Source organism: Lutra lutra, chromosome 4 (assembly GCF_902655055.1).
Source record: "Lutra lutra chromosome 4, mLutLut1.2, whole genome shotgun sequence".
In the NCBI taxonomy this organism is placed as follows: Eukaryota; Metazoa; Chordata; class Mammalia; order Carnivora; family Mustelidae; genus Lutra; species Lutra lutra.
Genome location: NC_062281.1, coordinates 42,331,142 through 42,355,766, shown reverse-complemented (window position 1 = coordinate 42,355,766; position 24,625 = coordinate 42,331,142). Strand labels below are relative to the sequence as shown.

At 38.9% G+C, this 24,625-nt stretch overlaps 1 protein-coding gene across 1 annotated transcript in view; it reads left to right on the top strand.

Annotated features, from left to right (window-relative positions):
- INTS8 (integrator complex subunit 8) overlaps window positions 1-24,580 on the top strand; it is a 51,515-nt gene extending 26,935 nt beyond the window's left edge. The window contains exons 15-27 of the mRNA XM_047724238.1: window positions 1,181-1,382; window positions 5,272-5,393; window positions 10,452-10,636; window positions 11,050-11,083; window positions 11,960-12,016; window positions 12,106-12,167; window positions 15,271-15,389; window positions 17,587-17,690; window positions 18,430-18,480; window positions 20,223-20,296; window positions 20,373-20,437; window positions 20,592-20,635; window positions 24,389-24,580. Coding sequence (XP_047580194.1) covers window positions 1,181-1,382; window positions 5,272-5,393; window positions 10,452-10,636; window positions 11,050-11,083; window positions 11,960-12,016; window positions 12,106-12,167; window positions 15,271-15,389; window positions 17,587-17,690; window positions 18,430-18,480; window positions 20,223-20,296; window positions 20,373-20,437; window positions 20,592-20,635; window positions 24,389-24,505 — 1,236 coding nt within the window. The 3' untranslated portion in view covers window positions 24,506-24,580. The remainder of the gene's footprint in view (window positions 1-1,180; window positions 1,383-5,271; window positions 5,394-10,451; window positions 10,637-11,049; window positions 11,084-11,959; window positions 12,017-12,105; window positions 12,168-15,270; window positions 15,390-17,586; window positions 17,691-18,429; window positions 18,481-20,222; window positions 20,297-20,372; window positions 20,438-20,591; window positions 20,636-24,388) is intronic.
- Window positions 24,581-24,625: the final 45 nt, after the last annotated feature.

Genomic DNA, 24,625 nt, shown 5'->3' with positions numbered 1-24,625 from the left:
GATCTCTCTCTGTCAAAAAAAAAAAAAAAATAAATCTAGAATTGATTGCTTACTGATGTGCTATGGAAGGCAAGAGGGAGAAAAGAATGGGGAGCAATGCTCAGCTTTCTGCTTTGGATGCCAGCAAGTGAATATGCAGAAGAACATTTTTGAAGGATTGATTATTCATTTTTACAATGGTTAATTTGGGCCTGCAATTAGAAACAGTCTAAAGCTTGGGGAATGGTCTGGGCTACAGATAGAGATTTGGTAGGCCTGAGAGATGACCCAGGGAGAATATACAGAATCGAGGGGATACAACATTGGGTCCAAGAAACAGTGGCATGATGGGTATGAGGACCAAACAGAGGTGGAGTCCTAATAGCCAAGCAAAGAGACAGACTATCAAGAATAAGGGAGTGGGCAGCACTTGGATGCACATGCCCTTAAGTCCTGTAAGATAACTAAAAAGTGTTTAGTAGTTCGCACAATTAAAATATCTTTGTTTAGTAAGAACTGTTTTTTCATTGTGATGGAGGTAGGGGCCAGATTGTAGGAGTCAAGGAGGCACGTGGGAGGAGAGAGAGAAAGAATGAATGAAAAATACTCTTTGAAAAAATTAGAAGCAGATATGTAAAGAAAAGGGTTGGGCTTAGTGAATTTATTTGATTTATTAGCCAATTATGTGAACTAGTAAGCTTGTATGCAAAGATTGTAGAATGTAAAACCTTACTGAAGAGTATAAGATCCAATTCTGAATAATCTAGGTGTGTAGTAGGGTACTTGTCATAGAAAGTGTGTGCATTCTCTATATACATATAAGTATGCGATGTGTATAATTTATGTGTGTGTATATAACATGTATAGCTTATGTATATAAAATATATGTATATGATATGTATATAAATTATGTAAAAAAATTTTTTATAGTTTATGTAAAACTTGTTTTCTATAGCATGTTTTTATACTGTTTATTGGATTTTTAAAATTGTATACTGTAAATTGGATTTTTTAAAAGAAGTATTAGAATAAATCAGTGACACAGATGATAAAGAAAAAGATACTCTAGCCTCACTCTCCGAGACAACTGTTGTTAACCATCTAAATTAGTTCTTCTCATTGCTCTGTACTTAGAAAAAATGCACAATTTTTTTGATTCCAGAGAAAAAGTGATCCAGTGATCTGTCATTTCTTTCTGTAGGATTTTTCCCATGCCAAACAGCTGTTTGCTGCTTGTTTGGAGTTGGTAACAGAGTTCTCACCAAAACTTCGTCAGGTCATGCTGAATGAGATGCTGCTTTTGGATATTCATACACATGAAGCTGGAACCGGGCAGTCAGGAGAGAGGCCTCCTTCTGATCTTATTAGTAGGGTGCGGGGATATCTGGAAATGAGGCTTCCTGGTAAGATGTTCACAAAGTCAAGTTTCAGAAATGCAGTGCTCAACTAATCGTAGGGAAGAACCTTAAACACTTGCTTGGCTTTTTGCCATTCTTCAAAAAGTTACTGCTCTCCTAAAACAATTCAGATGTGGAGTTCTCTTGAGAGCATCGGAGATAATGTAGGAAACTATTCATTTCCTGGGATTACCATAACAAAGTATCATAAGCTAGATGATTTAAAACTGCAGAAACTGGGGTGCCTGGGTGGCTCAGTGGGTTAAAGCCTCTGCCTGTGGCTCAGGTCAAGATCCCAGGGTTCTGGGATCGAGCCCCGCATCGGGCTCTCTGCTTGGCAGAGAGCCTGCCTCCCCCTCTCTCTGTGCCTGCCTTTCTGCCTACTTGTGATTTCTGTCTGTCAAATAAATAAGTAAAATCTTTAAAAAAAAAAAAAACTGCAGAAACTTATTCTCTACATTTTTGGAGACGAGATATCTGAAATCAAGGTGTCTGCGAGTCTGTGCTCCCTCTGAAGGTTCTGGGAAATAATCTTTCCTTGGCTTTTTCTAGCTTCAGGTAGCTGCCAGCAATCTATGGCATTCCTTAGCCTGTAGCTTCACACTGCAGTCAGTCTCTGCCTCCTTTGTTACTTGGCTTTCCCTTGGGTGTGTCCTGTTATAAAGGCACCAGTCATTGGGTTTAGGGTGTGTCCTAATCTGTGTGATCTCTTCTGAACTAAGTATATCTGTGAAGACCCTGTTGTCCAAGTGAGGAAACTCAGGTCTCAGGTGGAAATGAATTTTGAGGGAACACTGTTCAGCACACTGTAAAACTATATTGCAATTTTAAGATACTCTGTTAACAAAGAATTAAAATGTCCTTGTAAGTATAGGTTGAACATTTAATTCCTCATTACCATCATAGAAATTATCAAAATCGTTCCCAGGGGGTTAGGAACTCACTTGTCACTTTAGGAACAGACCTTCTGTGTCCAGTTATAAGTGTAAATATGTTATGATAAGGAGCTTACATATATAAATGATCTCTGTTGTATATAAATCTTGCTTAGTTAAAGCAATTTAATTTTACATGTTTTAGTGATATTTAGAGCAATTAAATCATACGGTACACATTTAAAGCTATAAAATTGGGGCGCCTGGGTGGCTCAGTGGGTTAAAGCCTCTGCCTTCAGCTCAGGTCATGATCCCAGGGTCCTGGGATCGAGCCTTCCATCTGGCTCTCTGCTCCGCAGGGAGCCTGCTTCCTCCTCTCTCTCTCTGCCTACCTGCGATCTCTCTCTGTCAAATAAATAAATAAAATTTTAAAAATAAATAAATAAAGCTATAAAATTGAAGTATAAAGAAAGGTGCTAGTAATGCACAAAACCAGAAATGGCTTCTGGCCCTCTGGGTCTTTTGGGTGAATTTGTTACTACATTCTGATTTCTAGCAGATATTACAACTTTTTAGCACTCTGCTGATAGAGTACCTTTGAGCTTTAATGCACCAGTGCCCTTTAATGTCTTAAAAATTGATCTAGTAATATATTGGCACTATCAGCTGACACATGCTACTGTGTGTGTTTTCTCTTTAAAGTGGAAGTTTGGTTTTTCATGTATAATTTCTCTAAAATGTAAAGTAAAAGGAATTTTTAAATTTTTAATTTTAACATTTGTTGAGTGTTAGCTGCATGTCAGATGTTGTTGGAGCAGCTTTAGGTGCAGAACTCATTTAGTCCTTTTGGCAGCTCAGTGAAGTAGGTACTTTAATTATTCCTGTTCGTAAATCAGGAAACAGGTACAGAGAGATGAAGGAATTTGGCCAAAGTCATGTAGTAAGAGACTGAACAGTGATTTGAATCCATCAGTCCTGGTTAAACCTCTTTTCTCACTCTTTGAAATAGATGGGAATGCCTTTAAATAAGCCCAGGTCACTTTATACTACCTTTTTGACCTTTAAGAGTTTTGGAATTCACATCACTTTTTTTTGTTTTTGATCCAAGACTCCTAGCACTGCATGTAATTTATATAAATTCTTACCTTGCTGGATGTTCAGCTGCTTGTCCCATAGTTGGTGTTACATTTAGTGTTTAAAATGGAACTGCAAGGATGTCATGTATTGTTAGGAGAAACAAGCATAGGCCTAGTGCCTTGCTTCAAATCTCATTTACAGACTAAGGTCCCTGAGTTCAGCAGACACCTGGCTCTGATTCTTTGACAGCTGTGCACCCCACTGCCACTGTGAGAGTCAGGGTGGGTAGGATGGTCTCTCCATGGGTCACAGCAGGGGGAGGGGTGCACACGAAAGGTGACATCTGTTCCATAGTCATCCCTCTTTTTTTTTTTTTTTTTAAGGTTTATTCATTTGGGAGAGCGGGGAGGGTAGAGAGAGGAAGAACGAGAAAAGCAGGCTCCACACCCAGTGCAGAGCCCAGCAAAGGCTCAATCCCACCAGCTAAAGTAGAAATTTCCCAATTTTAATACCTTTGTATTAACAGCTTACTTTCTATTAAGATGTGTGTCTTTGTTATGTTCCTAGGATTTCAACAAAATTGAATTCTAGGTCTGCTCTGGGTGCCTGTTACATCATAGGGCTCTACATTTAAAAATAATGATTAATTGCATTGCAGATGCTTAAAGGGAAGTTTAATGTCCAAATCATTGCTTTTCAGGCTGTATCAGTATTCTCCCTAGATTCTGATTTATCTTTAAGAACCATTGCTCTATTATTGGGGAGTGCTGGGTGATTAAAGGAAACCTTGGAGCCAAACACTGTGTGATCTGCCTTTGGCAAAATGTATGCATTGGGGATACTAATTTCACTTCTGTCTTTGTTCTTTCTTGACGATGGTGCAAATAATGTATATTTTGCTGTGTTCCTATGACCCTCTTTGTCCTGTCAAATCCTTTTTTCGGTAAGGTGAGATATAAACTAATAGCCACAGTCTTTTCTAGAAAGACTACACTATAAATAAAGTACTCAAGAAGTTTAATAGCTCTCCCTATTTTAAGTTAACATTGTTATTTAGTATTCTTTGGGATTTTTCTTTTTGCTGAAGTACATTAAAACCTGAATATTGGAGTGCCTGGGTGGCTCAGCCCCATGTCTTGCTCTCTGCTCAGCTGGGAGCCTGCTTCTCCTTTTCCTTTTTTCTGCCTCTCTGCCTACTTGTGCTTTTCGCTGTCTGTCAAATAAATACATAGAAATCTTTAAAAAAAAAACCTGAATATTATATACTTTGAGCTATGAAAATTTGCAACATATTTAAATAGTTAAGGTATATTTAATAATTATCTCAAAGGAAGTTATGTGCAAAACAGGTTTTTTTTTTTTTTTTTTTTTTTTTGGTCCAAAACAATTGAATTCTGGGTGATTTTTTTTTTTTTTCTCCTTATCACTTTTTTATTTAAAATTGGTTTTGGTGCAGTAAATATTTTTTTCAAAGTGAAAGTCTTATTTCTGAGGAGTATTTATTACATTTTAATCTGAAAAATATTTAAAATGGTATATTTACTCAGATTTATTACAATGTTATTATGTTTTAGCTGTTTCTGTGCTCTAAGTGTGCTAAAAGTTTATGTGGTACCATTGTACTTTGTGTGTTTATTCTCTGCTTGTTTGAATTACAAATTTCTAGAGGACAGGTACTGTGGACTTTCTCAGGGTGTTGGCCATGTAACGTATTCATAGTAGATGGTTGTGTTGATTAGTAGTGGGGACCATGCAGTCTGTTACTGGGAAACCTTAGTTTTCTAGGGAAAAATGTAAAATGTTGGAATTTTTCTACTTTTTTACCTGTAACTGTAAATTAAAAACATTTTAATTTGGTCAACTGAAATCTTAGTACATGTTTGCTTTGATCTCATTTTAATGTTATGTGGTAATTCCAACTGTTTTCTTCTTTGGCCTTTTAGATATTCCTCTTCGTCAGGTGATTGCTGAGGAGTGTGTTGCTTTTATGTTAAACTGGAGGGAAAATGAATACCTTACACTGCAAGTTCCCGCGTTTTTGCTTCAGAATAATCCATATGTAAAGGTAACTTGTGTTTAATCTAAATAAAGGGGTTATTAGGTAGGGATTATTGTACCTGTTTCTTTAGATCTATCTTTATGTATTTATTTTTAAGGTTTATTTATTAGAGAGAGAGTGAGCATGAGCAGGGGGAGAGGCAGAGGGAGAGAGAAAGGGAGAAGCCTACTGTCGGCTGAGCAGGGGGCCTGTTGCGGGACTCCATCCCAGACCCCTGGTGTCATGACCTGAGCTGAAGACACATTGAGCCACCCAGGTGCTCCTGTTTTCTTTAGATCTGTACTACATAGGGAACTTGTCCAATTTCTATAATACAATGGAAGATTGGACAAATGTTTGTGGTTAAAAGTATAGTTTTACGTTCATGAGAAGGCAAGCAAAAATTAGTTAACAGACAACATTTTGGTATAACTCTAAATTAGTGAGATGTTAGCTTTTCTTGCTTTGATCAAAATAATCAAACTCTAATTTTAAGGTCTGGAATACATGAGCGTACCTGTGTATGAACTGGTGGAGTTGTGAGGGGTACATTTCCAGCTGTTTCCATCTGCGCACCTTACCTTCTCTGGAGCCTATTCCCTCCTCTAGATTTGGGCCTGATTCTTGTTAATGTTTATGTAATTACACCCCAGTGAAAGAATCCCTTCAGTGAATTGGTGCTTAGTTCTCCTTTCTTAATTTTATCTGTTCTGTGCAACTGAAAATGTTTCTGGGTAGAGAAAACAAAAAAAGAGACTGAGTTTTCCCTAAGACTGTGTCTGTTTTGTGCTGTGTGTACCCTGAATAAGCAGTGGACTATTCTTGCTTCCTGGTCTTATTGTTAAGATAACATTTAGTGGGGGCGCCTGGGTGGCTCAGTGGGTTAAAGCCTCTGCCTTTGGCTCAGGTCATGATCCCAGGATCCTGGGATTGAGCCCTGCATCGGGCTCTCTGCTCAGTGGGGAGCCTGCTTATTCCTCTCTGCCTGCCTCTCCGCCTACTTGTGATCTCTGTCTGTCAAATAAATAAATAAAATCTTAAAAAAAAAAAAAGAAAACATTTAGTGATTTAACATTTTTCTGTGTGTACTTTTAGTTTTTTAGATTTCCTCCTTATTGTTTGTATGCTTTTTGTTCTTTATCCGCTCTCAAGTTTAGTACATAATCTCTTAAATCAGTGGTTATCTGGGAACTCTTGGAAGACTCTTGTCACTTTTTTTCATTTGTCTTCGGTTGTTTTTTCCTACTAATTTCATGTATGTCCTTTTAAAAACTGAGCTCATTTCAACTCTTTGAAGATTTACTGCTATTTTTTGGTGAAGGTTTTCCTCCTTTTTGTCTTCTCTACAATTGTTCCTAAAATATATTGTCATAATTTGAATCATTTTTGTCTTTGGAATTTTAGACATTGGATTATATCTGTTTTGCGCGCGCGCGTGTGTGTGTGTATGTTTTAACCTTTGTGATAGGAGTTCCTCATATCTAGAGTAGTTATCTGATTATGCCCCATAGTCTTGGTCTTTACTATACGCTCAGATGAGAGAAGCATTTTGTGCCAAGAGATTTCCACTTAGGATTGTTGCTTGTGGCTCAGGACAATACAGTAGCTTCTCTGTTCTTCTGTCCAGTGAGTTCTGTGGAACTGTGCAGAGGCAGGACTGGGCGCGTGGTAAAGGGCCTGCAGTGTGCGGGATACTGTGCCGCGAGTTCCCTGCCCTTGGGCCGGGTGACCTCACTGCTTCCTGCAGTCCCCCGGATCAACCCAAAAGGAGGAAGGCTACGCGGTGACCTTGCTGAAGAGTCACGGAGGCATCTCATCATCTCCTCTAGTTAGGGTTTGTGTGTCCCCTCCCCTTGTTGGCCCCTTGCTGCCTTGTTTATGTGAGGAAAAGGGAATCTGAGAAGTCTAGAGTAAGGGACGTTTTGAAAATCCCTTTCAAAAATCCCTTCATTTGGAGCAGTTTCAAACTTGGAATTTGGCCTGGAATATGTATACCTATGCATAGGGAAATGTCTGGAAGGGTATTAACTCTCATTATCTCTGGGTAGTGGAATATTTGGTGATTTTAATCAGTTTTATTTTCCATATTTTATTTATTTGTATATTCTGTAATCACAAAAAGGAAAGGGAGAAAAATCTTAAGCATGTAACTAAATTGTGCCCTTTTGAAATAATAATAAAACTGTGCTATCTCCCCCTTGGATCAGGAGAGGAGGCAGCGTAGTATATTGGAAAGTGCACAGGATTTATGGACACTTGGGTTATAAAAGACTAGCTGCTAGGAGGAGGAGGAGGGCTTGGTGGTAATAGTAATAGCATAGCATAAAGACCAGGGTTTTTAATGTGGCCTATAAGGCCTTTTGAGGTGCAAGTGCTTCTTCCCCAGTTGGCTCTCTGCTGCTCCTCTGTCATGCCAGCTCTGTGCTGGTGGTACACACTACTCTGAGTACTCACATGTCTGTGTGTGCAGGATGCTTTCTCCGCTTCTACGCTTAAGCATGTGCTGTTTGGTCATTTAGCTGGGATACCCTTCCTGCTTCTGCCTATTTGTGTGGTTTCTTTTCTTTTTTAAGATTCTTATTTGTTTGTTTATTAAAGATTTTATTTATCCATTTGACAGACAGAGATCACAAGGAGGCAGAGAGGCAGAGAGAGAGAGAGGAGAAAGCAGGCTCCCCTGTGTGGGGCTCAATCCCAGGATCCTGAAGTCATGACCTGAGGCAGAGGCAGAGGCTTTAACCCACTGAGCCACCCAGGCACCCCAAGATGTTTATTTATTTGACAGAGACAGGGCACAAGCAGGAGAAGCGGCAGGCACAGGGAGAAGCAGGCTCTATGCTGAGCAAGGAACCTGATGCAGGGCTTGATCGCAGGACTCTGGGATCATGACATAAGTCAAAGGCAGATGCTTAATGACTGAGCCACCTAGGTAGGGCCCCCTTGTGTGGTTTCTTTGAAGCTTTGCCTTATTCCTTTCTCCTCACCTTACCTTTGAACTCTGCTGCTGGTGTTACTTTTGAACCATAGACATAGATTTTTGTTGCACTTACGCGTGTAATCTTGATAGTTACTTTTTATATGCTCAGTGTTTTACCTCTTACCCACACATAGTAGATGTTTAAGAAGTTTTGTGGAATTCAATTGACTTGGGGCCTTAGACTTTTTTTTTTTTTTTTTTTAAAGTAATCTCAGTACCCAGTGTGGGGCTTGAACTCCCCACCCCAAGATGAAGAGTCATATGTTGTTCCGACTGAGCCAGCCAGGTGCCCATGGGGTCCAAGATTTCTGAAAATTTTTACTTTCAAGTAAAGCAATCTAGTGAGGTTCACCTAAGCGTGTGATTCTTGACAACAGAAAATGAATTAAGACCAGGAGCTATAGGAGGCCCGCATTGCACTGCTCGTCAGTAGCTGCATGTATGGTGGGCCTCGTTGTCGGAGCTGACTTGGGTTCAGTAGGCATGCAAGAGGAAATGTTCTGCTAGACTGTGGACTCTTGATTTCCTTTCACATAGCAGAGCTAGGGTTGGTTTTTTTGTTGGAGAGTGCAAGCAGTCGTGGGTGTGGAAGGGACAGGGAGGGAGGGAGGGAAAGAGTCCTAAGTGGGCTCACGCCCAGCGCTGAGCCCTGTTCAGTGCTCCATCGTGTGCCCCTGAGATCATGACCTGAGTGGAAATCGAGTTGAATGCTTAACCAACTGAGCCACCCAGGTGCCCCCCACAGCAGGGGTTTTTACATCATTTTTACTACCTTAGGAAGCACCAGGTTTCTAAATTTTCTTAGGTGTGATCACGGAGTAGTGGTTATGAGTTGTGGTTACATAGGAGAATGTTCTTGTCCTTAGAAGATACATACTGAAGTATTTAAGGATGAGGTGTGGTGTCTGCAGCTCACTAGCTGACAAGCAGTATAGGTGCACATGTAAAGTAAATGCGGCAGAATATTCACAGTAAGTCAAGTGTATGGATATTGAACTATTCAGATATTTTTATTTTTGAAATTTTTTGTTATAAATTGAGAGAAGTATCAGTTTTCATATTTGTCATAATATGGCCACCTTCTTAAAGAAACTGCCTTAAGCAGTGGGGACCCCATTATGAATATTTTCTAGGTCCAGTAAGGGATCTGGGGTTTCCTGATGGACTTGAAATTATCCTTGCCATTTTACCTTCTAAAAGAACCATTACTTATCAGATTTAATAAGAACAAAGGATGGGGGGGCCCTCTCATTTTGAAATTACAGAGGGAAAGAAATGCTGAATTTGACTTAAGCCAATTTTTTCCTCTATATATGGGGCCTGTCTTTTCTCTGCCTTCTGCTTTCAGCCCTTCTACTCTTCATGGGTTCCTCCTGCATTTTTGGTCGTTAAGGCTTTCTCTGTTTAGATCATTCACTTTGAGTAATCTGTCCTTCCTTCTGTCTCCTCACATCTGCAATAGCTCCAGTCAGTGGCTGCCATTTTTCTTAGACAAAGGTTGTCCTTAAATCTTACTACTTTGTCTTGCCAAATTCAATTTCCAGATTTCTCTCATTTTTTCACTAAAAGTTTGTTTTAAGTGATTAAAGCATGTGTGAAGTTAAAGCACTATTTTAATTGTATCTCTGGGCTTTACCACAGTTAACATTATGTATATGTTGCATTACACACACACACGCACACACCCACTTCCCCCACCCCTTTTAAAGTGGGATCATACTATTCACCAGCTTGGCGTGTCCCCCTCCTCCCCCGCTCTGCCAACACACACTCTTAATGAAGCACCTACCTCTTTGCTTTGTCTCAGTTTTGTTCTTACTAGACTATACTTGTTTGTCCTCATTAAACTTTAATTGTGTAGAAAAAATGAGCTTTATAGTGTGGCAGAACCAGAGCATCCTCTTTCCCATTCAGATTTCTGATCTGTCAGTAGACAATGAGCTCTAAATTCCTCAGCGGTTGGATGGAAGGCACTGTATAAAATAACTGGTATATTTGGATAGTTATCTTTCTTTCTTCAAGTGTGCCTTAATAATAGAACTTACATATGTGGTTCTGTTGTTGTTACAAATTATTTTTTGTGAATGTCTTGTTTTTTTGTGTTCTAGCTTGGACAGCTTTTAGCAGCTACATGCAAAGAACTTCCTGGCCCGAAAGAAAGTAGACGGACTGCTAAAGACCTTTGGGAAGTTGTTGTTCAGATCTGTAGTGTGTCCAGTCAACACAAACGTGGAAATGATGGCAGAGTTAGTTTAATAAAGCAAAGGGAATCTACATTAGGTATAATGTATCGGTATGTTTCTATCAGTTTATTTCTTGAGTTATCTGTACTATGTACTGTTTCAAGAACATCAGCCTTTTATCTTTGTATATCATAAAGATAGACAGTATTAAAGTTCTCTGGTGCTGATTTCTGTCTGACATGGCCACCTTTGGAGGTATCTTATGCTTATATGTTATTTTAAGAGATTGCTAATCATTTAATATCTATTAGAATTCAGAATCAGTGAAGCCTGTGATTGCATTGTGTGACGAAGTCACATAATGATAAAACAGACAAGTTGTTTTATTAGGTTAGTGTGACAATAGAACATTATTTTCTTTTATATGTGCAGAACTGGAGAGTTAGAAGTAAACCATCTATAATTTGTTTTCTTTTTAATTCTGATAATAAATGTAAATACAAAATTTGTGGTTTTTTTGTAGGAGCGAACTACTTTCTTTTATCAAAAAATTACGGGTAAGTTTTATTAAAAGTTGATCTAATTACTGCTGATTTTCATACAACAGGACTGAAAAATAGTGTTTAAATGCTGATTATTTAAATACTCTGTATAATGTGCTTTTTATCTTCAGTGATCATTCCTGAAGATGGGTTGGTCTGAATGCAGAGGTTTATTTTGCATTTACCTTAACATGTTTTAGTGAATAGAACAGGTATTTTTTAAATTTTAAAGAAGTCTTCCTAATAGGGCTGGATGTGTGAAGCCTGGTTTTAATTTTTGTTAGCATTAATATTACATCTATATATTGGACATAACCTAGATTCCATTCCATTCTTTATTATTGTAGGGAATAAAAAGTTTAATTTTTTAGAGATAGCTGGAAGTACTAATTGGAAAGAGATTTTTTTACTCAATTTTAAAAGTCATCTGAGGACTGGAGCACCATAAGCTTGTCACCTCAATATGGTAATTTTTATTTTAAGATTTAGTTAATGTAGAGAGAGGGTGTGCATGCATGCACGTGGGTGTACATGCATGGGGGACGGGTAGAGGCAAAGGGAGAAAATCTCAGGCAGACAACATGCTGAGTGTGGAACCCAACTCAGGGCTTAATCCCATGACCATGAGATCATGACCTGAGACGAAACCAAGAGTTGGATGTTCAACTGACTGAGCCACCCAGGCGCCCCTAAATAGAGTAATTTTTGTGTAATTTGTATGCTTGATTTCTTTCATGAGATTAAAAATAAACAACCTGTAGTGTGTGCTCTAAAGGAGATGGTATATTTCAAAAGTGAAAGAATTTTTTTAGAGCAAATCCTTGGTGTCCCTGAGGTTGACAAGAATATTAAATATATATATTTAAGGATTCTGTATTTTCTTTCTTGTAGGAGCCATTGGTTTTGACTATTATTTTGTCACTCTTTGTGAAACTTCACAATGTTCGGGTCAGTATTTCATAATCTCATTAAAAAAATCTTCAAAAGATATCTTTTAAAAATCACACTTTAAAAAATATATGTTTTTTTCTTCTTAGGAGGACATTGTCAATGATATTACAGCTGAGCACATTTCTATTTGGCCATCTTCCATCCCCAAGTAAGATGTATTATAGCTTTATATTTGTTACTTATATATTTAGAAACCATCCTGATACAGGTAACCTTGAGTAATTTGACTAAAAGGCTTCTCTTAGTCTTCTACAGCCAAGTTTGTTTCTGTGTTGCAGTCATTATTTTCCGAAAAATGAATGTAACCTAACTCTAAGAGCTGTTATACCAGCCTTCAGTTGAACAGAAAGATCCCTAAGTGATCCTGACGATTTGTCAATGGGTAGAAATAGAAAATCGAGGCAAAAAAATTGATTTCCTGTTAGAGTTCCAGGATTTTGCATCTTTTAATGATATCTATTTGAAAATGACTTTTTAATAATTATTTGTAGGTCTGCTCTAATACTATGATTGTCAGAGGCTCCCAAACCCCTTTTAGTTACTAAGAAGTTCTTGGGTACTTTGAGGAATGTTCTTTCTTTCATCTCCTGAGAACCAAAATAAGATGATGGGGGAATTTTGGAGAGAGAGAAGAAAATGTTCTTTTTCTATTTTATTTTATTTTAAAGATTTTATTATTTATATGACAGCACAAGCAGGGGGAGGGGCAGAGGGAGAAGGAGAAGAAGGCTCCTAGCCGAGCAGAGAGCTCAATGTGGGACTTGATCCTAGGACCCTAGCTAGGATCATGACCTGAGCAGAAGGGAGATACCTTAACTGACTGAGCCACCCAGGTACCCAAAAATGTTCTTTTTCTGAAAGAAGAAACCGTTTACACATTTCTTTTCCTACCCATAGCAACTTCTCATTCAGGAGTCCCATTTCTTTTCTCACAAAAGTTACTTTTTCTTCCTTCCCCACTCCCCCAATTTTTTCTTTGCTTTTTTTTTTTTTTTTTTTTTTAACTTATGCCTGAAGGGCAGGACTAAGCCTTATTTTATTGCTCTTAGTGGCATCTTTGAAGAAGGAAAGATTTTGGTAGGTAGGTAAGTGGTCTATAGAATGAAAGTAATTTGCTTTCAACTCAGTCTTGGAGATGGAAAGTAGTTGTGCATCTTGAGTAGAGGTTTGGAGGGTCAAAAGTGGGTGGGTGACCCTTTCCTCCACTTACAGAGGCTTGTTTTCCGAAGAATCACCATGCTTCATGAAGCCAGTGTTTATACTACACAGCGTTATAACTGCAGATTTGTTTTTTCAAGATTTTTAAGTAATTCTGCACCCATCATGGGACTTGAATTTATAACCCCCAGAGCAAAAGTCACATGCTTTACTGACTGAGCCAGCCAGGCATCCTGTAACTGCATTTTTATATGAATTTTTAAAAAGATTTATTCATTTATTTGATAGGGCACAAGCAGAGGGAGAGGGAGAAGCAGGCTTCCTGCTGGGCAGGGAGCCCAATGCGGGACTCGATCCCAGAACCCTGGGATCATGACCTAAGCTGAAGTCAGATGTGCAACAGACTGAGCCATCCAGGCACCCCTGAAAAATTTTTTTCCTAGCTTACCTGCATGAACCAGGTTGGGCGAGGAGGGGCAAAGGGAGAGGGAGGGAGGGAATCTTGCAGGCGCCAGATGTGGGGTTTAGTCTCACAACCCTGAGATCATGACCCCAGCTGAAATCAAGAGTCTTGATGCTTAACCAAATGAGCCACCCAGGGGCACCTTATGTAAAATTCTGTATGTAAGATAGCAGTCCATAAGTCAGGTAGAAATACTTCTGCTTTTTTAACTGATAGTCGGTAGCATAATTTGATGATTGATTTTCAGTGTATGTTTATAAATGAAGCAAAAGAATAGTTAACCGTAGAGGCTTTGAGCTAGATTGGTAGGGTTTGAGTTTGAGCCTCTTTTTCAGTTACCTGGTGGATGACCTTGGATAAGTTGCTTTCTTTGCCAGTTCTTCATTTATTTAAATGGGTGTAAGAATAGTACCTACCTCAGATTTGTGAGGATTAAATAAGTTAATACATTTTCTAAACTAGGTGTTTAGAATAAGGACTGGCACGTAATAGGCTTAATAACCATTATCTTCGCGATAAAGGCACTCTAATATAAATTGATCAGAGAAAATAAAATGTGACTAAATGACCAAGAAAGCATTTTTCTTGAGCAAGAGTCTTTATTGACTCCTAAAACAGTGTGAGAATGGCCTGGATTAAACATTACTATTTTAGGGGCGCCTGGGTGGCTCAGTGGGTTAAGCCGCTGCCTTCGGCTCAGGTCATGATCCCAGGTCCTGGGTTCGAGCCCCACATCGGGCTTTCTGCTCAGCGGGGAGCCTGCTTCCTCCTCTCTCTCTGCCTGCCTCTCTGTCTACTTGTGATCTGTCTGTCAAATAAATAAATAAAATCTTAAAAAAATAAAAAAATAAAAAAATAAACATTACTATTTTAAGATCAGTTGTTTTGATATGTAGATAGAATTCTTATTAACATTTTATAAATTTCTTGTATCACAAACCTGTTGAACTCATTTAGTTATAAATGTCTGATCAAGTATTTGCCAACAATACCATAGTTTCTTTCCCTCTGTACTGGGAATGCTGGTGAACTATGGTTAGATCTTGACCCTCATGTGTGTCTGAATCCAAAGCCTATGTTCTCTCCCACCATCCCTTACTGTTTCTGGAAGGTGGGCACTATCAGCTGTGTTTCTTGGATGCTGGGCTGGCTTTATCCCCACAGTTCATCATGTATTTTTGTGTCAAAGGACTTCCAGGTTTAACCAGGCTCAGAGCAGCTGGCTTCCTTCCTTCCCCTTACTCCTTTTTTTTTTTTTTTAAGATTTTATTTATTTATTCGACAGAGAGAGATCACAAGTAGATGGAGAGGCAGGCAGAGAGAGAGAGAGAGAGGGAAGCAGGCTCCCCGCTGAGCAGAGAGCCCGATGCGGGACTCTATCCCAAGACCCCGAGATCATGACCCGAGCCGAAGGCAGCGGCTTAACCCACTGAGCCACCCAGGCGCCCCCCCCCCCTTACTCCTTTTTTAGACTTAGTTGTTGTGACCGTTTTAATATATTTACTCTTAGTAATACTTAATATTGTATTTATGGTCACCTAAATTTTGGCTAAGTCTTTGTTTTTAGTGTGTCTGAAATTTGAAGTTGAAAAATAGAGATTAATGTTCATTGTCTTTTTTTTTTTTTAAGCCTCCAGTCGGTGGACTTTGAAGCTGTGGCAATCACAGTGAAAGAGCTAGTTCGGTACGCCCTCAGTATAAACCCCAACACCCATTCCTGGCTAATTATTCAGGCAGATATTTATTTTGGTAAGTGAGATGTATGGTTGCTTTGTATTTTTGCTTTTTTGTAGCACTTTTGGAAGTGAAAATAAATACATGACACATTTTTCCCCCAATACTTTAAGTCTTGTTTTTGATCTCTAACTCTTCTTCCCAGATAGACTTATATATTCATTTTTCCTTATTGAGCATTTGGTTTGCATACTTTTAATTTTTTATATTGACTACCTTTTTTCTGTTTTTTAAAAAAAAGTTTGAATGTTCATCTAAGTTGGTTAAAATATTTTTTTTTAAAGATCTTATTTATTTGACAGAGATCACAAGTAGGCAAAGAGGCAGGCAGAGTGGGGGGGAAGCGGGCTCCCCAATGAGCAGAGAGCCTGACACGGGGCTCGATTCCAGGACCCCGGGATCATGACCTGAGCCGAAGGAAGAGGTTTAACCCACTGAGCCACGCAGGCGCCCCTGGTTAAAACATTCTTAGGGAAAGAAGTTAAAGGTAGTTTGTAAAATTGCCTTTTTCTTTTTTTAATTTATTTTTAGAGAGAGACTGAGAGATAGCACAAGCAGGGGGAGGGGGAGACAAAGGGAGAAGGAGAGAATCCACAAGCAGACTCCTCCCTGAGCTGGGAGCATGATGCGGGGGCCTGATCCCAGGACCCTGAGATCATAACCTGAGCCAAAACCAAGAGTCAAACACTTAACCGACTGAGCCACCCAGGTGCCCCTTTAAAATTGCTGTTTTAAAATACTCTATTCCAGGGGTACCTAGGTGGCTCAGTTGGTTAAGCAGCTGCCATTTGCTCAGGTCCTGATCTCAGGGTCCTGGAACCGAGCCCTGCCTCAGGCTCCCTGCTCAGTGGGGAGTTTGCTTCTCCTTCTCCCTTTGTCCCTCCTCCTGCTTGTGCTTGCTCTCTCTCAAATAAGTAAATAAAAATCTTTAATAAAGAAATTTGGGGCACCTGGGTGGCTCAGTGGGTTAATGCCTCTGCCTTTGTATCAGGTCATGGTCCCAGGGCCTGGGATCAAGCCCCACATCGGGCTCTCTGCTCGGCAGGGAGCCTGCTTCCTCCTCCGTCTCTCTGCCTACCTCTCTGCCTACTTGTGATTTCTGTCAAGTAAATAAAGAAAATCTTTAAAAAACAAACAACAACAAGAACAAAATCACCTTTAAAAAAATTTTTTTTAAATATTCTTTTCTAAATATGCTATTCTAAAATCTGTCTCGGCATTTTTTTTTTTTTTTAGATTTTATTTATTTATTTGAGAGAGAATGAGTGAGAGAGAACATGAGAGAGGAGAAGGTCAGAGGGAGAAGCAGACTCCCCAAGGAGCCGGGAGCCCGATGCCGGACTCAATCCTGGAAGTCCAGGATCATGACCTGCGCCGAAGGCAGTCGCTCAACCAACTGAGCCACCCAGGCGCCCTGTCTCGGCACTCTTGATAATTATTTGTGTTCTTGGAAGTAGATTCCTGACTCCTCCCCCACCCCATTATATGTGATAGATTTTCCCACTTGATATGAAAGTTCCAATATTTCTGTTACTGTATTGATAAAATCAAATTTCTGACTGGTGGTGTTTCAGGATCAATTTTCTTTAGGAATCGAATTTTTTAAAGAGAAAGTTCAAAATAAAAGAGAGGCTAAAGGCTAGTATAATGAACCCCCATGTATCTGTCATCCAGCTTTAACAGTAATTATGCCCAGCTTTATTTCATCTGTACCCTCACCTGCATCATCCCCCCTCTCCTGGATTCTTTTTGAAGCAAATAATTACCAGTTTCAATGCTCATTTTTACCATAACTCCTCAAAGAACTTACTCTCAAGATCTTAATATCCATGTTCAAAATAGATTTATTGATTATAAACTACCTCAGAAAATTCAGGTATGTTTCTAGTATGGGTGTTTGGGAAACACATACCTCCAATACTAAATTCTAGTAATGTGCTAGTAAGGTTGACAAGAGATCTGAGCTAAATTTTTGGCTAATCGGTTTTAGAAAGCAAGGAACACATTATATTGCTTCTTTAAAGTACTTAAAAATGCGGTGTGTGTGTATGTGTTGTACTGGGTAAGTCTTATCCCTACTCCTATGGTTTGAATCTGCTTTTATCAACTCATGAGGTAGTAATACCCGACTCTTCACAAAAGAGGCCTTGTCTATTTTTTCACCTATTATGTCTAATGATCAGTAATTCTTTACTTCTGTTTTCTACTTCAGCAACAAATCAGTATTCAGCAGCTCTCCACTATTACCTGCAGGCAGGAGCTGTGTGTTCTGATTTCTTCAATAAGGCTGTGCCCCCTGATGTATATACAGACCAGGTAAACTATTTTTGTGGGCTCTCTTTCTTTCCTACCTTTACACTGTTTTTTCCGGGCCCCTTTTTGGGTGAGTTTATTTCTTTCCGTGTATGTGGGGTTAACTCCAAATTGAACGCTCTAGCTGCAGTTCCACTGTATATTTCCAGGGCCCACAGATCACTGCTGCTGTGCTTTCCCAAAACACTTAAAACTCAACCTGTCCGAAACTGATTTCAGTATCTGACCTTACAGTCTCCCTCCTCATGACCTTTTTCCACAAAAAGAACAACAAAACACCAAACTACCAAACACCTTTGTTGGACCATTTGAGTTGACCAAGCCCAAATCCTGATGTCCTCTTCTTTACTGACACTCTGCCTGAAATCCAATCAGCCTTCAAGACATACTGATTCTGTCTCTTAAATCTCAAATTTATTTCATTTTCTTTCCATATGTATTGCTCTTTCCTCTGGTTTAGGCCGCCATTATCAAAACTTACTGAATGGTATTTTTCAGTACTTTAGTAACAAATGGTTTTTGAAATGAGATCTTAAATTTTGTAGTAACTAGCTACTTTTAATTAAAAATTCTATTTTTTTAGAGCAGTTTTAGATTCATAGCAAAACTGAGCAAAAAATAGGGTTTTCATATACCCACCATTTCCACATACACAAAATTTTCACCACTGTTGACATTCTACATTGGGTCAATTAGTTACCATTGATGTTGACTCGTTTTTGAAAATAATCTATTTTTGTAGGTAATAAAACGAATGATAAAATGCTGTTCTTTGCTGAATTGCCACACACAGGTTAGTTCATGATACCATGTTGTTGGTTTATTTTCATGTATTGAGTTTACTTTAAATATAAAACATTGAACTGGGAAGTAGCCTTTATTTTCTGTATCATAAAGTTTATGGTGTTTAAGAATTTGGCATATTCTTTCAAATTTTTTAGTAAATTTTAACTAAAATGAAAGTATGGATTAGAAAACATTGGTCTTTGCGTTTTCAAGTTTTTTTTTTAATATGTAAGAGTGGGTATATATATTAGTCAGTGAGGGAACTATAAATCAATATGGCAGTGAGATAGCCCTTCATATTCACTAGGATGGCTGTAATTGAAAGACGTAACTAGTGTTGGTGAAGGTGTGGAGAAATTGTAACCCTCATACATTGCTGGTAGGAATATAGAACGGGGCAGCTCCTTTGGAAAACAACTTGGCAGTTCCTCAAAAACTTTAGGCATAAAATTACCATGTAAGCCAGCAGTTCAATTCCTAGATTTGTAACCAGGGAAATTGAAAATCAGTCCATAGAAAAATTCGTGCATGAAAGTGCACAGTAACATTATTCATAACAGCCAAAAAGTAGAAACAACCCAGAGGTACATCAGTTGGTGAATGGTTAAATGAAATTTGGTAGATCCTGTAGTAGAATATTATTTAGCCATAAGAGCGGGTGAAAGGCTGATACGTGCTACAACAGGGATGAGTCTTAGAGGTATTATGTTGAGTGAAAAAAAGCCACATAAACATGGCTTTGTATTAATGATTTTATTCATAAGAAATGTCCAGAGTAGGTGAATCTATAGTCCAAATATAGATAAGTGGTTGCCAGAGACTGAGGGTGTGGAGGAGTGGACTAGCTGTGACAGGTCTAATTGCATGTTCTGTATGTCCTTGAAAGTCATTATGTAATACTTTTGTTTGGCAGCTTTCCATTCCTTTCAGTTTTCTGAACTGGCTTTTTGCCAGTTTCTCAAATAAAACTAAAAATCTATGATTTAGTTCATTGATTAAAAATTATTGGGCAGGGCGCCTGGGTGGCTCAGTGGGTTAAGCCGTTGCCTTCGGCTCAGGTCATGATCTCAGGGTCCTGGGATCGAGTCCCGCATCGGGCTCTCTGCTCAGCAGGGAGCCTGCTTCCCTCTCTCTCTCTGCCTGCCTCTCTGTCTACTTGTGATCTTTGTCTGTCAAATAAATAAATAAAATCTTTTAAAAAAAATTATTGGGCAGATTTTTTTAAAGATTTTATTTATTTGAGAGCACGAAAGAGTGTGCATGCGAGAGTGCGCCCATGCACATACAAGCAGAGGGAGGGGCAGAGGGAGAGGAAGAAGCAGACTGAGCAGGGATCTCGATGAGGTTGCTCCATCCCAGGACCTGAGATCATGACCTGAGCAGAAGACCGACATTTAACCCTCCGAGCCACCTAGGCGCCCCGGGCAGACAGATTCTTGTGTAAAGATTTTTCGTAGTTAAAATTAGATCTAGGAGTCCATAAATAAAGCTGATCTCCTCAGTACGATCTGCAGGCCCTCTTGAATATATTCTTGATGTAAGAATCATTAAAAGTTAACCTGGGGGCACCTGGCTGTCTCAGTTGGAGGAGCATGCCACTTTTGATCTTGGGTTCGTGAGTTCAAACTACCCATGGGGTGAGAAGATTATTAAAAAAAAAAAGAAATTAAATTAAAAAATTTACCCCTCCCAGGGAGTCATTGTTGATACTGGTTACGTGAAACCATTTTCAAATCTTTGTTTATGTAGGTGGCAATTTTATGTCAGTTCCTCAGAGAAATTGACTACAAGACAGCCTTTAAGTCATTGCAGGAACAAAACAGGTACGAATCATTTTTAAAATGAAGTTGAAATTTTTTGGCTTAAGAAAAGAGGAAGTAACTAAATTCTGTTTTTCAGTCATGATGCTATGGATTCCTACTATGACTACATATGGGATGTTACCATTTTGGAATATTTGACTTGTATCCTTTCATCAGCATATGTGTTATTAGAACAGTTCATTTCTGTAAATTGAAAAAATACTGTGTATTTCCTAGATCAAAGTTGAGGAACAATTGAGATTCTGTCATGGTATTTAATAGTATCAGATTTATTATTCTTAACTGATTTGTTTAGATCTTCATCATAAAAGAGGAGAAACAGATAAAAGACAAATTGCAGTAAGTTACTTTATATGCCTTTCTTCAGTGATACACTTGATTTCCATGGTATTAAACCATTGTTAACATTTGGACCAACAAAAAAAGATTTTGTGTGCCTTGTTATTGCCAGAATTTAGTTATCTGTGTTTACTTTTAATAGGTCCTATTTTTATCTTAGAGCTTTTACCTCTAGTTTATTTTATATTAAAATGTTAGATCATATCCCTCTCTGCTCCAAACCTTTAAATGGTTTCCCATCTCCTGCAATGCCAGAGTCCTTATAATGGCCCACAAGGCTGCAGATGACTTGACCACTATCCATTCAACTTTCTCCGTTGCTAACTTCTGCTACACCATTAGCTGTTCTTTGAACGTGCTGAAAACATTCATCACTGAAGGGCCTTTGAAATTTTATTTTCTAGAAACATTTCTTAACTTCCCTCAGGTCTCCTCAACTGTCTTCCTTAGTGATCATTTCTTGGGCATCTTATAAAATAGGCAGTCTTTCCCCACCCTTTACCCTTTAACACTCCTCATTTCTCTTTTGAAATTTTCCTTCATTATACTTATTACATCTCACATACTGTATATTTACTTATTGGTTACTTCCCCACAAGGTAGGGACTTGGTTTTGTTACAGCTGATACCTAGAATGTATCCTGGCTCATAATAGATACTCAGTAGTTACTAAATAGATTATTTAAAGATTTGACTTATAAGCCAAAGCATTATAAATTTATGGCCATTTTTACTTGCCTAGCATTTTTGCATCATTATCACCATAGATATTTTCTCTTTTCCTCTTTCACCCACATTAACAAAATTACATATTATTGTGTGTATTTTAAAGCTCTCTGCTTGGACTAAATTGTAGGACCATTATTTAGAGGAAAAATATGATAGTATCTTTTTTAAAAAATGAAACGAAAAAAATGTGAAACTAGCTGCACTTGACTGGAGGCCACTGTCCCTCCATTTCCAGCTTATCCAGGGCTGGAAGGCAGTACTGAAATTGTTACTTCCAAACTGCCTTTACTTGTAATCATCTTACACGCTTTCTCTTTAAAGCTTACGTCGGTCTCCACATGAGCTCATCTAACCAGCCTCCTGGCTGTTCCTCTACATGCATCAAATTATGTGATCTGTTAACCCAGTACCCCTAGCTTTACAGGTTCCATTGTTACCTTTACTCTGAATCAGCCACCCACACCCATAGGCAGGCCTTATTGTCAGTTGTTCTACGTAAGATCTTTCTGCCAGTAATCTATCCCTCTCTTACTTCCTGGCTCCCATGTTCCTCATTATCAGTGAGATGTTCAGGTTCAAGACCAGTTTTTCCTCAATCTCTCAGTGCCTTCCCAGCTTCCCATCCTTCCATACTCACTAAAGTATAGCTAATACCAACCTGTGTGCTGTCAGAGATACTGATTCAGTTGGTCTGAGACGAGGTTCTGGAATCCACATTTTACATTTGGCAGGTCGTTCTGATAACAAACCACATTTGGAAACCCCTGCTTGTCTGTGGCTGACTGTCAGAACTACCCTTTGATCAATATTTATAGCATCTTTGCTTTTTTTTGGTCCTTCACTTCACCTGGAAAAATCCCTTTTTCAAAAATTTAAGCTTTTTTTTCTGAGCCAGAGTCCAACTGGAAAAACTCCTGCAACCATAGAAGCTGGTGCGACTACCAAACCCTGGTCTCCAACCTTCATTGGCCCCTCATCTCTTGTGTTATGGCCAGCGGTCAGGGGTCTACTTTTTCACGGACTAATATAGACTTGCCTTCTGTTTAGCCTCCTGTCCTTTCTCTCCCTATTCTGTACTTCCTTGCCTGTGTTTAGACCAGAGAAAAGACTGACCAGCTCCTATCCATATAGGAATTGTAGTTTTGGGAATTGTGGCCATATGAGTACAGCTTCATATCCCTCCTTCCCACCTTTAAAATCTGTAACTGTGCTCACCACTAGGTGCCCTCTTAGTAAGAGGTTCTGTTACTCCTTGATGAAGGCATGTTTTTAGGCTTTGATTCTGTCACTTCAGTGACCTTTAACTAGTTGTCTCCTCTCCTGTATGGTCAGTCTCCCCCATAGCTTATAAACTATTTGATCCTTGACTGTGCCTCTACCTCCCTCTTCCTCTTCTCTGCCTAGTTTTTTGAAGCTCTTTGATCCAGTGTAACTCACCACTCCTGTTATCTCAAGGTTCATCAGCCAGTGGCTGTTCTTCAGTCCTTATCCTTTTATCTCTCACTTCTTAAAATTCTTTATTCCTGTGTTGTCCCTAACATCATTTTTACTGTTCTTTTCACTGACTGTTAGGACTTTTCTTCTGTGTGGGTATCTCCCTCTGTCTGCCCCTTAACTTTGATTTCCCCAAAAAGTTGGTCCCTCCATTATTTCGCTTGCTCTGCGTCCTCCCTCAGTAGCTCCATCCACTGCTACCCAGAGTACATTGTTTCTCTCACATCTCTGGGCTGTTCCAATTTCTGTCTTCTACTTTGGACTTTTATAGCCAGTTATCTTTGTGACACTTTGTTTGTTGGAAATTACTCTCTAGTTATACCCTGGGACCATGTTTTTCCACATGTATTCCTTCATATGGAAATGGTATTGTCCAGCAAGTCTTCCTACTTTCTGATCATTTCTGGGTAGTCTTGCTATCCCCCTTCAAGCTACATATCAGAACAGTCTTTGTTGTTTAAAGATGTTCTAATTAGGTTTCTTTTTTTAATTTGTAGATTACTTTAAAGGTAATTCAAAGATACTAAAATGTTCTCACAAAATGCTCCTTGGCAGAATACTGTCGATTTTTAGTAGGCTGAGGTATTTCTTTCTAATCATGGAAGAAGTGCAGTGCTATATGCTGTTACGTGCTGAACAGCTAGCTATTTTTGCACATTAAAAAAGTGAAGCCTTACCTGAAACATGAATTTTGATTTTTCAAACTTTTGTTGGAGCCCTAATTTAACTGTAACAAATGTGTCAAATTACATGTAGGGTTTATTTATTGGTATTTTTAGTCAAACTTATATGAATTAATGTTACTGTAGATAGAGTCGTCTCCCCCCTTTTCCACAGGGGTAAGTTCCAAGACCTCTCTGGTGGATGCCTGAAAGCATGGCTAGTACTAAATGCTACATGTACATACATAAGAGCAGTTATAACAATATACTGTAATAAGCTATGTGAATATAGTCTCAGAGTATCATCACCCTTCTTGTGAGGATATGAGGTGAATGATGTAAGCATTGTGGTACAGTATTAGGTTACTGTTAACTTTTTTTTTTTTTTTTTAAGATTTTATTTGAGAGGGGAGAGAGAGCAAGCAAGAGCACAAGAGCAGGTGGAGGCTTTGATCAGCGCTAAACCACTAAACCAGGCAGAGGGAGCAGCAGACTCCCTGCTGAGCAGGGATTCCCAAGATGCTGGGATCATGACCAGAGCCTAAGATAGATGCGTAACTGATTGAACCACTCAGGCCCCGCTACTGTTGTTGACTTTCTAAGATATGTCAGGAGGAGGATCATCTGCTTCCAGACCCTAGACCTTCAGATAAGGGGGACCTACTGTAATTCTATAAACAGTGGCTTAGCATCTCCTTTTTAAGTGTGGCTCTAGTCTGTTTTTATTAATTTCTTCCATACCTCTCATCATTTACAGTTAGAGGTTAACTAATCATTAAGCTGAGTGTTAATATGTAGGTAGTTTTATATTATGTATACTAGTATTTTTGACCACACCTGTAATAATGTCACTTTCTTGTTTTGGAAGATCAAAGCCATCGGCCAGACAGAATTGAATGCAAGCAACCCAGAAGAAGTGTTACAGCTGGCAGCGCAGAGAAGGAAAAAAAAGTTTCTCCAAGCAATGGCAAAACTTTACTTTTAAGCAGTTAGTTAAAATTTTTTAACTTTTATTTTTTAAACAATGGGCTAAAAATAAACAGTATTAGATTATATAATACATATGTACACATTTAGTGGTGTTTTCTTTTCAGACAATACTGAA